The following is a 13,910-nucleotide window of genomic DNA, read 5'->3' as shown; positions in this document are numbered from 1 at the left end:
GCGTCCACCAGATTTTCAAATCCGTGTTTCTAGAATGTGTTTTACCTTGAGGATGTCGTTTACAGCGCTCATTGGCTTTACCAATATTTACATCAACGGGAAAGTCCGAAGAGCTCCGCGAAGATCTGAGGAGAGAAGACTTTGAAGACTTGCAAAGTTTAGGAAAGCCTTCTGGAACCATTTTAACAACTGCAGATGAAAAGAAAATCATTTTCAAATGAGCACAAGTTAGTCGAACATGTCACCACTTTTCGCAGTGGAAGATCTGAACTGTCGCCGTCGGATGAAAGGTTGTTTGTCAGGACTTTCCGAAACACCATAGGACCCACCGGGCATTTTAGGTTCCCGTGAACTGCAAAACGGCTGGAACAGCGGCGGCGCTGTCTGCAGTGAAGCCGGTTTCACACCACTACGGATGTCAACGACACATTAAAGCTCGACGGAGATTTATCAGCTGCCTATGTGGACACGCCAAATACCTTCTGATGACGTGCCGTAGATTAGGCTGTTTGGCAGAATCAGGGTGAAGATAGAGCTGTTGACGGAGGTAGCCTCTGTGTCTCTAAGGTACTGCTAGATTATGCAAGAGATGGAAGGTTACCTCAAATTTATTTTACCTCGCTTTAGAAAAACAGCTAGAATGTTGACACGTGGAAACAAACATTCATGAAAACTGGGGTTGGAAGGAAAAATGGAGGCTACTGGAATGATGTTCCCAAAGCCCTGAACTCGATCTTATTGAAAACCTGTGGACTATGCTTAGGAAGGCCAGGTCTGGCCCAGAAAACCAATCTGTGGTAAAATATATTACATCAGAAGCATACAACTGTGTAGACTCACTTATGCAAATATTAATAGTGTGTATTATTAATGTGCCTGCATGCATAATTCTACCTCTGTGTGGATTAAGGAAAATCCACATTAAAATCAAACTAAAATTGTCTTGTTCAAAAAATCTTAAAATTTCTCTTTCTTTAAACTTTCCACTCAAGTAACACAAACAAAAACAAAAAAAACAGCTCAGATGATACTGACCCTCCTACTCACGGACACTACATGCAGTTATACACTTTAAGTTTAAAGCACACGGAAGAAAGGAATCTCTTCTCACGACTAAAATGCACAGTTTCACAAATCCTACGGTGTTCATATTTATTGATGTACAAAACAGAGTTGTCATTTGACTTAGAAAAAACAAAAATGAGCCAAAAGAAAAGACTTGAAACATCTTGCTCCCATTATATGATTTTAACGTCACACTGTTTGTCTGCTGAAGTTTTCCTTCACATTTGCCAATTCCTCCTCCGCCGTCCAACTGTATAAATGTGGATGGCAGTTCAGAGGACTCACAGACCGCTCTCCATCACCGCTCGCAGCTCCGCGGCCAGCAATACAAGTCTATTCCTGACCGTCCGCGTCCCCGGGGCCTTGATTTAGACAATTAGATATGCACAAATGTGTGTGAGTGCTTATGTATTCAAACAAAGTGGCCTGTGGAGAACAGAGGCAGGAAATGGGGCTCTAATGGGCAAATTATTTACGGTTTTATGGGCTATTTGTTGATCGCAGGCTTTTGCAGCGTTTGATGACACACACACGCGAAGCGCTCCAGATCTGCGCCGCTGCAAGAGTCCAAGTTATATCCCTGCCTCACGAAGGCTTTGCGAGGTTTCTAAAAAGAGGCTGACAGATGTAGGGGCAGAGTGCACGTTGTGCCAGTAATGAGCCACTTAGCACCGAGGAGTCACTCACACGAGGTTTAAGCGGTTGAGTGAGACGGAGGAAGATCAAGGCCACCCACGCCAGCTGCGACCCCGGCCTGCGGTTCGACCCCTGGTGACAGTTTGACTAAACTCGCTGATGGACGTCAGCGCTGTCTTGAGCAAGCTCCTCTACGCTGCTGCATATCCCAGTTCCTGTGTGTGTTGGTGCTTGCACCACAAATGTTTATTTGTCCTCTGTGTGTGTGTGTGTGTGTGTGTGTGTGTGTGTGTGTGTGTGTGTGTGTGTGTGTGTGTGTGCGTGCATCTGTTTTTTTCACCCGTTTCACTTTTTCCTCTCCCTCTCCTGCCCCGCTCGCCGTCTCAGGTCTGTCCATCTGCGGCCATAACTGCATGCTGACAGCGGAGTGGATGTCGGCCAGCAAAATAGTGTGCCGCGTGGGTCCTGCCAAAGACGACAAGGGAGAAATCAATGTCACCACCAAGTCCGGAGGCCTCGGCACCTCGACCGTCTCGTTCAAGCTGCTCAGGCCGGAGAGGATCGGTAAGACTCCTAAGGCGAAAAAGGTCAATGATGACTGAAGCTGCCCTGAGGGCTGCAAGTTCTTTTTTTTTTTTATAAGCAACCATCCCAGTAAGAATCATTTTTAATGAAGAAGACAAGAGACCTTGTCAAACAAGACAAGCTTTTGCAAATTGTGTAATGTAGATACAAATTCCCAATTATTTTGCCCGTTTGGTTCATTCTAACACATGAATATTCTTTAATCATAAACCACTCCTTTGCAAGTTCAGAGCGACAGCCCTGCTAGAAGATGAACCTCTGCCGCGGCCTCTCACATTGTTTTTTTTTATGGTCTGTACCGTATGTAGCTCCATCAGCCTGTCCCTGCTGGCACGATCTCCCAACCACCGAGGTTCACTGCGGGCATGGTGTGCATTGTTCGGATTCCATAACACCTAGCATTTTGAATGCTAGGTGTTATTTTTTGGTCTTATCTGACCCTAGAGTCCCTTCTTTTCTGACCTGATTTGTTGCAAACTACCTTTAGTCTCTTTTGGCTTTCATTCAACGACAGTTTGAGCCTAGATTGGTGGATTGCATGACTAGCAGTTGACAGATTCTCCCACCTGAGCTGCAGATATCTCCCGCTTCTTCAGAGTTACTTTGAGCCTTTTGGCTACTTCTCATAATACTGTCCAGCCTATCAATTTAGTAGGGGAAGCCATGTCTTGCTGTCTTTGTAGATATGCTATACATAATTTAGATGATCGGTTGACCCATGCTCTTTGGGATGTTCGAACGTTGGCACGATGTTTTCCAACCTAACCCTGCTTTCATTTCTCCACAGCTCCATCCCAGACCTGCCTGCTGTGTCCCTTTGTTCACTAATATTCTCTTATAAACCTCTGAGACCTTTACAGAAAAACTGTGTTTATACTTAAACTACATACATGTTAAATAATGATTAGACTTCTAAAGGCAGTTGATTGCTCTGGGTTTGGTTAGGGGTGTCGGGGTAAAGGGGGCTGAACACAAATCCACACATTTTTCAGATGTCTGTTCCTGAAACATTATAACTTTATCCTCCAGTTGCCCATGATGTACAGCTTTGTGGTGGTCAATCCCATAATATCCCAGTAAAATACCCTGATGTTGGTGACAATATGTGCAGTGGATCAAGAGGAATACAAACTCTTGTAAGGCAGTGTGCACTAGTGAAACTTATTTTTTTCTCTAACCAAAACCTTATAAAAACACGTTAAAGTAGGGCACACAACAGTATTTATTTTAACTGAAATATTCTGCTACCTGTTTACAGTTTTCTGTTGAATCACAAATTGTACTAAAGCCAACAGATTTGAGCAACTTTGATAAATTTGTTTTTTTTTTATCATTTCAGACAGCTTTGCTGGTCATTGGTTTGTTATATTTCTAAAGTTTTTCTTTTATTAATGTTTTTTTAAAGCAACAAATGTGTTAATACAATGCTTTTCATCGCATTCAGTGTCTTTTCCGACCCTTAACATTAATAATCTGCACCTGATGCCGTTTCTGTTGCAGAAACTGAATCAAAATGTTTTATTTTTGAAATATTACAAAATGGGGAAAAAAAACATAATGAAAATATGAACTTACACAGACCATATTTACTGTTTGCATGCATGTAAAATGCTTCAGAGAAAGTACGTTTATGTGCGAGCACATCTGGGATGTGTTGTGACCGCGTCCCGCCTGTCCTGCAGGTATCCTGGAGCAGTCTGCCGTGTGGGTGGATGAGGTGAACTACGACATGAGGACGAACCGCAACAAAGGAATCTCGCCCTTCTCCCTGCGTCCCAGCAATCCGCTGGGCGTCGAGATGGACAAGTACGGATCGAAAACATCCAAAGACGCACACACATGCAACCTCACCGCCATAAACACCAGTGCTCTCCAGTCACTGAGTCATGGTTTACATCTCTAAAGCAGGCCCAAACTCTCCCCATATGCCAGCATTTGGAACATTATGCCAGCATGGAAGTGGCTGAACTGCTCCACACGGGGAGTGGAAACAACATAATTGTGTATAAAGTAGAGAGAAGAAAGATAAAGAGGAATTTGGAAAGGACCATGGGAGCAAACCTCACACGTTACACCGCCGTGCAGAGCAGGCAGCGCACTGATGGCTCCCACGCGTCGGGCAGGGAGGGCAGAGCTTGTACCGTATAGTTTGTCTTGTCAAGTTCTGACATTTCTGGCTCAGGGTTTGTTTGGCTTAGAGGGGCTGGGGGCAAGTGACCCGCTCGTGGCCAGAGACAAGACCCCCATAAACAGGCTGCTGCATTGACTGGCTCCCAGAGATACATTAAACATCCACCGCAGCGCGTCTCGGCGTTTCCCTTTCATAGCCAGATTAAAGCTATCTCTGCAGGAGTTGATAGGTAACATGAAGGCGTTTGAAAAGAGTCGGTGGGGTTGTGTACATTTTTCGGCAGTGATCTCACTTTTCGGGCTTTCAGCTGTAAGGGTTTTGCTGCCGTAAGAATTTAACAGCTTAAAAACAAATACAGGTCAGTTATGACTTCCACTCGTGAGGTGTTGCTCACAAATCCTGCACAGAAATGCTTAAAGCAGGAAACCTAAACCTGTCTGCATATTTAGTGTTAGAGCTCAAACATTCAAACATATTTTATTAAGATTTGATCAAATCCTGCCCCACAATTGTGTTTTAGGCATAATGAATGTTTCATTTGTTATTCTAATTAGATGAATGATTGAGACAGAGCTTTTTACATTTAGCTATTGCATTGGTATATCTATTCATATATATATATATATATATATATATATATATATATATATATATATATATAGTTTAAATAATTTTTATGTTGCACATACTTATATTTACAATGTTTCTCTTTTGTGTTCTGCTTTTACTCGGAACCTTGCAATTAAATTTTGCTGACATGTACATTGTCAATGTGCAGTAGAATGACAATAAAGTCCAAGTCTATACTCCAGTTAAGAATGGCAAAAGAAATATCTCAAACATAAATAAATTCATGAAACCAAGTCAACTAAAATGTAATTTTGCCTTTAAACTTTTATTATTGGCTGAAAAAAATTGTGTAAGTTTAGTTAATGCAAATATTTTAAATGAATATAAAGCTGAAATAAAAGTGGCATTTACCTACTGATTTAAAGTTAAATAAGATTAGGGACACATTTGTATGCATCGTAACCCCTTAACAGCTAAATGCCAAATCCAAAACATAAGTTTTAAGATTTCTTTTAAAAATGTCCACCTTCTGTAATGCTTTCAATTTCTCAGGAAAGCTGTTTCCTAGGCGACGGGCCAATATACAAACATTTTATAAATTTTTCCTTTTATCATCTCACTATGTAAATGCATCAGATTGACTTAAAAATTAGATAAGGATATAAAAACAGAAAACTCCCACATTTTTCATTTTGTTAATGCAAAAAATAATAAAATGGTCCTTGTTGTGTCATTCCAAGTTTAGTAAGAATCTGATAGAAGTCAGGGACATGTTTTAATGCATAAAATAAAAATATTCCACTAGTGTTAATTTTCTGTTTGATTCAAAGCTGCCTCAGTCTAAAAAAACAAACAAAAAAAAACTCTCTGCCAAGGTTTACTTTAATGGTCTGTTTGTTATATTTAACTGTTGAGTCAAAACAAAGTTTACACAAATGTGTTTCTGTATGGTTATCGTTTTTACAGTGAGAATCAAAATCATCAGGTCAGATAAATGCGTCGCTAAAATATTCACTATCTCAATCCAATCTTTCCAGAATACCACTCTCACTTCAGCTATGTACAAATCTTGTTCGAATCCAAAGATGGAAGCACCTCTGCCGATTTATAGGAAAGCTGTTTTTGATGCCGGTCTGAATGTAAATGAAAAATTTAGCCATGAGTGTCAGCGTGTAGATCCAGTCAAGCTGCTCGATTTAAAAAAAAATGCCATAAGAGCTTCCATTGACTGATCTGAAACATCATCTTTTCTGCTTAGCTTTTATTCTTTAAGGGACCTCCTAAGTTTGAATTCTGCTTAATGATACAGAAAACAAATGTTCGCCGTTTCTGCCATAAACGTTTAGAATAAAACAAATATTTTTTCGGAGTCAGCGCCGCCATTCAGGGGGAAAAAAAGAAATGAGACTAAATAAATACCACAATATATTTGGTCATTTAAAATTTCATGGATATGAAATGTATTTTGTGCTTCGTGCTGGTAAGGAGTCTGACAGTTTTATAAAAATATGAACCTAATTCCGAGTAAATGTGTTTACTTAAAAGCCTGCATGATCTGAAAATAAGCTGGGAAAAGTGTCTTTTGAAGTGGGTGATGACCATCTACGGGAGAAGACCTCTGGCTTTGTACGCATTTGTGCACGAACATCACCGTGGCTCTAGATGGCTTTCTCCTTCACATAATTAAACACTGAGCCCAAATGTGAGACGTTTCCTTCTTTATATGTGCGTCTGTGTAACTGCAGGGTGGGTGGTGATGCTGGGGATGTTGGTTTGTGTAGCCCACAGGTCATTAGTAGAGATCAAGCTTCCCTAATGAGTACTGGGTCCTCCAGAGGCACCCAGGCGTCACACACTGCACTTCCCACGCCAGGCTCTCCCAGCCTCTTTGCTTGCTGGCTACACGCTGCCCCCTGCTGGAAAATAAAGTCACATTTTTAAAAAAAAAGAAGAAGATCCCACAGCCCTGCAATGAATAGAACAGTTCAGTTCTCTTCAATGCTCACCGTTTCATACTGTTTTCTCCTGCACTCATATGCCCTAATGTGTTTTCTCTCGCAGGAGTAAAGTCCCACTGAAAGACCTGGAGCAGATATTCCCAGGAATGAGTGGCGACTTCACCAGTGAGAACTTCTCTGCCTCCTGGTACCTCATAGAGAACCACGCAGGCTCCAGGTAGGTCCATCTTTGTGTCTGTTTAAGCAAACGTCTCAAAAAGCAGAAAGACTAACTCGGTTGACTGCGCTCCCACTTGAAGTATAAAGTTAATTTGGTGTGTTTTCCTCTGGAATAGTGCAAACACTGGTTACAACTGTTGCCACTTTTATACATTTTTCATCACACAGCACACAGTAGTAGTCACACCTTGGGACTACCTTTTTTTTAAGATCTAGAGGACAAACGCCGTAATAAAAACACAGAGGAGGAAGTGTAACAAATACTCAAAATCCGGCAGTGTTGATTTTTTTTGCTTCGGAGGTTTGCTAAGCTGTTTTTCTATGCACATCTTAGGTGCAAAAAGAATAAATCACTGAACTGCTGCACTCTGTTATATTTTTTTAACAGACTTTTCTGATAATTTCACCAAGAATAGACCAAACTGTTAATCTACAAAGGTTTAAAATAAAGATCATTATGGAGCTATTGTGGGGATTAAGCATAAGAGGGCAGCAAGATACACCTCCCTTCTCTGCGTCATATAGTTATAGTTGTAGCTGTTTCATGGTTGACATGTTTGGCTTTGAAGAGGAGCCATTTCTAAGGAAACATTTTGTGCAAACTTTCCTCTTATGGTAATATAGAATAATCCACTCATAGTCATAAGGAAATGCAACTATGTGACTCCAGTTGCTACCTTTTCAATCAAAGTTATTTTTAGATTTGTTTTTGATTAATCTCTCATATTTCCTAATACTCAACTATGGTCCAAATGGGAATGAGAATCACAATTAATGCAAATTTTATGTTGCATAAACTCTTCAGAGCATGATGTACAGCTAAATCAGATGACGCGTGAGAATAAAGTATTTCAATGATTGTTTATCTTGATAATTGATGATATGATTGGATTTTGTGCATGGTTAGAAAAAGGTTTGTTTACAGGTATGTAATAGACGTTACAGGTGATGAATTTGCAGAACATGGATGTATGAATTGGCCAAACTGACCCCTAGCTGAAAAGAGATAGAGACCGAAAATCTTATCAACTTCTGTCATGTTAATTTACCGCAGGGCTGTAAATCTCCTCTATATTTTTTCTTTCATTATGATTGATAAAAAACACATCTATTTGCAAGTTTCCAATATTTAGCAGTACAAAAAAACAATAAAGGATTATTTAAAGATGAAGAATCAGTGCTGGAAATATAATCCCTACATACACACTTACGGAATGGCAAAGAAAATATGTAAGGAATTCCAGTTGAAGGAAACAAAAGCATGGTTACTTTGTTTTTTGCCAATTTCCTTTGAGTTTATCCCCACATTGTCAGCTGGTTCTTCAGAGATCAGAGCCGTGTGTAGACAAGGTAGCCTGTTGACCCTGAAGACCGTCGGGGCAGAGGAGAGTTATTTTGGACACTCCTGGCTTCCTCTCCCTCCGGCTTAGCCTTTCAGTAACCCAGACCCCGAGGATCCAGCAATGACCAGGGGCCTCTGTTTGGACCTCACTGGGTGACTGTTTCTTCCTACAGAGGAAACCTCACTCAGGACACTGACACACAGACACACGTACTCACCGTCGCTCAACCTCCGCGTCCAGACATTGTGTGAAAGAAACGCAAAACACGCGCGGAATCAGAAGCAAATTCGAGTATTTGTTTTCAGACGGGTGGCTTCTCTGATAATATTTATCGAGAAATTCATTATTATCGGTTGAATCAAAGTCTTTTTGCTGATTGTGTGTTTCAGTTTTGAGCAGCTGAGGGTCGCGGCCAGTAATCTGAAGAAGCAAGCATCTAAGAAAAACGAGGGGAGCATGGCCTATGTGAAAGGAGGCCTCAGCACATTCTTTGAGGCCCAGGATGCTCTGGCAGGTAAAACAAAAAAAAGTTATTTCAAACGTGCACACACACTTATGCTCTCCCACTCCAAGTCAGGTCCTGATTTTTGGGGGGGGGGGTGAAATGTGCAAGTTTGGGCAGTTCCAATAACCTCCACCCCCACACATGTGGTCTAGCGGCGGCTGATTAAAGAGGCTCATTTGGACGGTGTGTGAAAACCCTCTTCTCTGCGCTCCAGTTAGAGCGGCCAACCACAACACGGTTAAATCACCTCCATCAAAATGAGATCAGCTCTCACCTGTCACATACATCCTCGCTCCACTCTGAGAAGTGGTTAGCAGAAGCACGCACACGTTCACACTCGCTGACCTTCAGATGCCAAAAAAGATTTCAAGGTGGCAGAGTCAGACCGCTGTCGCTCTGCCAGGTACCTCGAATCAATTGTTCATTTCGTCATTCATGCTTTTGTCTGTTTACGCGCTGCTCCCGCCGCAGCCACTCAGTTACTTCCCCTTACTATTTATATGTACACTTTTTCTGCCTCCATCTTTATTATTATTGCTTTCCGTATGTTTGTGCTCCGGTTGGAGGAGAGGCAATGTTTTCATTGTTAGTGGCTGAATCTAAATAAACGGAGCAGCCCAACACAATGCGAGCCAGAGTATTAGGACTGATAGAGCCGATAACGGAGCCAATATGACCAATGGGAACAATGCAGAGTCATTCTCACGTTCAGACTGAGCGTGCCTACTGTGTGCCCGTTGCCCCAATGGGAAGTGCACAGTCTGGAGGGGTTCCAGGAAGTGGTGCTCCATGTATGGACTAAACTGACCTGTGCCCCAAATGGACTTACACCCACGGCTGATGGAAAGTATACCCTCTTTCAAGTCCAGGGTTTGGTGTTTAAGGGCATGATGACATGGATCAGATGTTTGCCAGGTTCTTAAATGATTTAAGTTTCCTCTGAAGTGTAGAAAAGCACACGGCAGATTGCACACTGTCATTTGTAAGTAATTTAACGTAAAGTCCAAATGAAAGTGCTGTGTGCGAGTGTACATCCAACAGCTTGGAGAACCAGCCTTCAGCACCAGTAGCTCTCAGTAGTCATTTTCTGGATGACTTTTATCATTGTGGGGTAATTCTGCCTGCCTCTTCTTTACAGCTTTGCTTCAATGCTTCCATGGACCAGTTTGACTTAGTAATACTTTATAGGTGGCTCAAAGAGACTACCAGGAGCTCAAGGCCTGTGGGGGTAAAATAAGCCCAAATCATCAGTATATCAGCTATTGTCGATGATATGCTGGAGTTTGGTTTTCTCCAGACATGGTGCTGTAAAGTATGGTTGACCATCGATATACTGGGCTTGCTTTTTTTTTCTAAAGGACAGTTTTCTGTAGTGGTGGTTTACTTCAACTCCTCCAAACAAGATGTTTTTGTTTAGTCTTTTCCTAATTTTTCTTTCATAAACGTAACATGTTAACTGATATCGGTAATACCTGGGGTGGAGCTTATGGGTGTTTTACATTTTCTCAGAGCGTTGCACAGTCCTTCTCTGGGTGAACTTGGCTGAACAATCACTTTTGGGAAGACTGCCAGATCTTTTAAATGTTTGTGAAAAATCAAAATCTCACTCGGTTAATCAGTTCTTAGGCAGTAACAACATTTTCTCTAAGGTCAATGCTGATGTCTTTCTTTGTGTCCGCCATTGCTTTAACACACATCAGACCATCTAAGCTCCCAGGGTGTACTTTGTTTTTTCCACTCCTATAAGGGTTTATAAATGTAATATTTTAAAACATCTATACAGAAATTAAACAATGCAGCAAAAATAACAGTCACTATGTTTATATGCACAAAATTTCACGATCGGATTAAAATGTATTCGGATTAAATAATTGTGTTGTACTGTTTGTATAGGCACACAATCAATTAATCATGATGTGTGTTTATATGCACCTTATTCATAATAGAACCCTCTGACATGCTGAGTAATCAAATTCCCCTAAAAATCACTGAAGAAGAAGTACTTCCGTCTTTGCTAAACAACAAAAAAATAGTAAACAAAGCAGTGTTATACAAGTTTGTCTTCCGAGCACCCAGGCAGGACTTGCACCAGTTTCTGATTACGGTTGAAACGTTACTGAGTTAGCAACGATTTTGAGCTCTTTTATTTTTTTGAACAGAAAGGTTGTATCGGGAGCCCCGAAGTTTTGCTTCCTGATGTATTTCCGGCACTCGTCAATGCAGAAATAAGTGACGTTTACGTCGGGTGCACATGCTCACTCGGGTCAGTTTGCCACATTTGGAATAACTTGAGCCCGACAAACATTTATAAGCATGATGATCGGATTATCAATTGGTATAAACCCCCACTCTCATTACAATTTCATTCCGATTGAGCTTAATCCGATAATCATATATACCATTTGGCGTGTTTATATGACGCATTTTTATGTCCGTGTAAATGTAGCTAATCATTCTTTTTCAAGTGCAGTGTGACTGATGGATGTATTTTGGAGTTCCCCAAAGTTTACTTATTTGTCATAATTATTAACCTATAAGAATCCATGATCGTCTTCTGAAAGTTGATTTGGAATGAAATTGGTTGAGAAGTGCTGATTTGTTTCCCGATGTCCAATAAACTTAGGTTATACCTATGGATAAATGTGTAAATTATTCTGAAAACGCAAGGGCAATTTTCTTTGGCTTCTCTTAGTTTGGTGGAGTTTAAAAAAAGCTTTTTTTTTAATAAAAAAATTTATTTTGTACTCGTGAGGCTAGATGCAAGAACCATGTCTCAAAACGTAATTTTTCTGTGTCTTGTTGTATAAACAAGTGTTTCCTGCATGTCGGTTTTTCCTTTTTTTTTCACCTTTCTCTCTGGAAGCTTTTTGCCTCAAGTCATATATGTTTTGCATATTATTCTGTTTGTGAGCTTTTTCTGCATCCGGACTTTATTTATTTGCGGTATCCAAACCTAACAGAAGCATTATCTTGAGGGTGGAACAGGAGCGAGCGCCGCAGTTGTAAAAATCCCTTTCCTCGAATGCTGTCTTACTTTCATGTTTAAAACAGTTTTTTTTTTCTTTTCTCTTCATAAAGATAAACATTGTCTCATATTTGGACCAGCAGCAGGACTTGAAAGTTAATTTTTGAACTTCTAGACCCCCCGTCTTCTCGCTGTGACTCATTACTGCCCTGCAGCATCGTTTTCAGGCCAGGATTGGGCTCTCTGTCTTGAAAAATGAAGCAGCAGCACAGAACGGGTGGCTGTGTTGAGGATATACTCTGTACAGTGTGTGTGGTTGGCCAAACCAGCCGGCACGCAGCCTGTGAGCTAGCCAGTTGGACTCAGCCCTGCAGTAGTTCATTGCAGGGACTGCTCAGCACAGCTGTCAGAGAGACTGTGAATCCCTTCTTTGTGTCTCTGAGGAGTTTGGCAGGTCTTCGGTGTTCTGAGTCAGTCCAGACGAAGCTCACCTGAGAGGCAGCTGTTGGGATTTTGCAGAAATTCTTGCACCTCGAAATGTGCTGCGTTGGAAGTTGCTGCGGTGCCTGCAGACGCTCTCAGTCGCCGTCGTGACATTCTCGCCTTCTCATTGTTTACTTTTAGCTTGCACGCTTGCATGTGAGCGTTTTATTGATGACTTTAATTGAAGTCTGGGCTTGTTTTTAATGCAGCATGCAAGGTGGAAAGAAGGAGGAGAGGCCAACCCTGGGTAAAGAAATGAAATGGATGGAAAAGCTTCAGAGCAAACAGAAGTACTCTGAGGTTTACTTCTTTTGAACCGTTTTCTTTTCATCACCTAATGGCTCTTAGTTTTCCAGCTAGTTTACTACAACCATGTCTAAAAATTAAAGTCAAATCAAGTCTTTTATAATAATTTCTGACTTTTTCATTAGAAATCAAAACATACAAAAATACTGCAAAATTACATGCTGTTGTGGATCAGTATGACAAAACTGCTTGCTCTATGGATGTAGTTTTGTAATTTAGCTTTTTGACATAATGTCTCTCCAAATGGCATGGAAGCACATCATTAGGTATCATTAAACTTAGTATTTTCTGCCAGAATAATCATTTGTTGTACATATTAAACATGGAAAGCTAACATTTTTACCGGCTGCAACAATAAACAGTACACAAAAACTGAATTTAATCTCATTTTCTAATCTATTGATTTTTTTTAATTCTGTCATGGAACTAATTGTGGTAAAAAAAATTAAAGGTATGTAAAAGATTGTAAAATCACAATTTGTATTGTGCTAAAAATGTTTAACACTACGACGACTGCCTGTCCCAAATTTTGAGTTGAAATAAGAAATAGTGACAAGATAAGAATCATTTGTTTGTGCTATTAGGAACCACTACTGTTTTTCTGGGAACAATTTTAAGCTTCCATTCTGTAAGCCGAACTAAAAAGTTATGTGATGTTATTTTAGGGAATTAGGATGGCATTTCATCATCTCTAGTTTAAAAGCTAAAGTGTAACCAATCCTGAACTGGATACACTGGGTACACTGTGGAAATAACGTTTCTTAATCTTGTTAAATGTTACACAGCCAAAAATTGCATGCCTCGACAATTTGGAAGTTGTCTTAAGAGACTCCATCTGAACAACAATATGTGTTTAAGGGCTAAAAAAAGTGGATTTTGCATGACATGTCCCAGTTAAAACTAAGAACAGTTTTCTAACCTTGTAATTTCTCTATTTGGTGGTTGATTTAAAACAACTACCTCTGTCAATTAGGGTTCAGTTAAATTCAGTTTATTTATATAGCGCCAACTCACAACACATGTCACCTCAAGGCACTTTTACAGAGTCAGTTCAATGGAATCATACAGACAGATTGGTTAAAAGGTTTTCTATCTAAAGGAACCCACCAGATTGCATCAAAAAATCTGCTGTATAATTTTCTTT

General features: G+C 40.5%; 1 protein-coding gene across 1 annotated transcript in view; it reads left to right on the top strand.

Moving 5' to 3' along the window:
• Window positions 1–2,088: 2,088 nt before the first annotated feature.
• The window catches only part of exoc2 (exocyst complex component 2), a gene marked incomplete at its 5' end in the record, with an annotated part of 68,210 nt that continues 56,388 nt past the window's right edge, over window positions 2,089–13,910 (top strand). The window contains 4 exon segments of the mRNA XM_036134246.1: window positions 2,089–2,265; window positions 3,969–4,092; window positions 7,049–7,162; window positions 8,897–9,021. Of these exon segments, the coding sequence (XP_035990139.1) occupies window positions 2,089–2,265; window positions 3,969–4,092; window positions 7,049–7,162; window positions 8,897–9,021 (540 nt within the window).

Source organism: Fundulus heteroclitus, unplaced genomic scaffold, assembly GCF_011125445.2.
Source record: "Fundulus heteroclitus isolate FHET01 unplaced genomic scaffold, MU-UCD_Fhet_4.1 scaffold_78, whole genome shotgun sequence".
Taxonomy (NCBI): domain Eukaryota; kingdom Metazoa; phylum Chordata; class Actinopteri; order Cyprinodontiformes; family Fundulidae; genus Fundulus; species Fundulus heteroclitus.
This window is presented reverse-complemented; position numbering and strand designations above follow the sequence as displayed.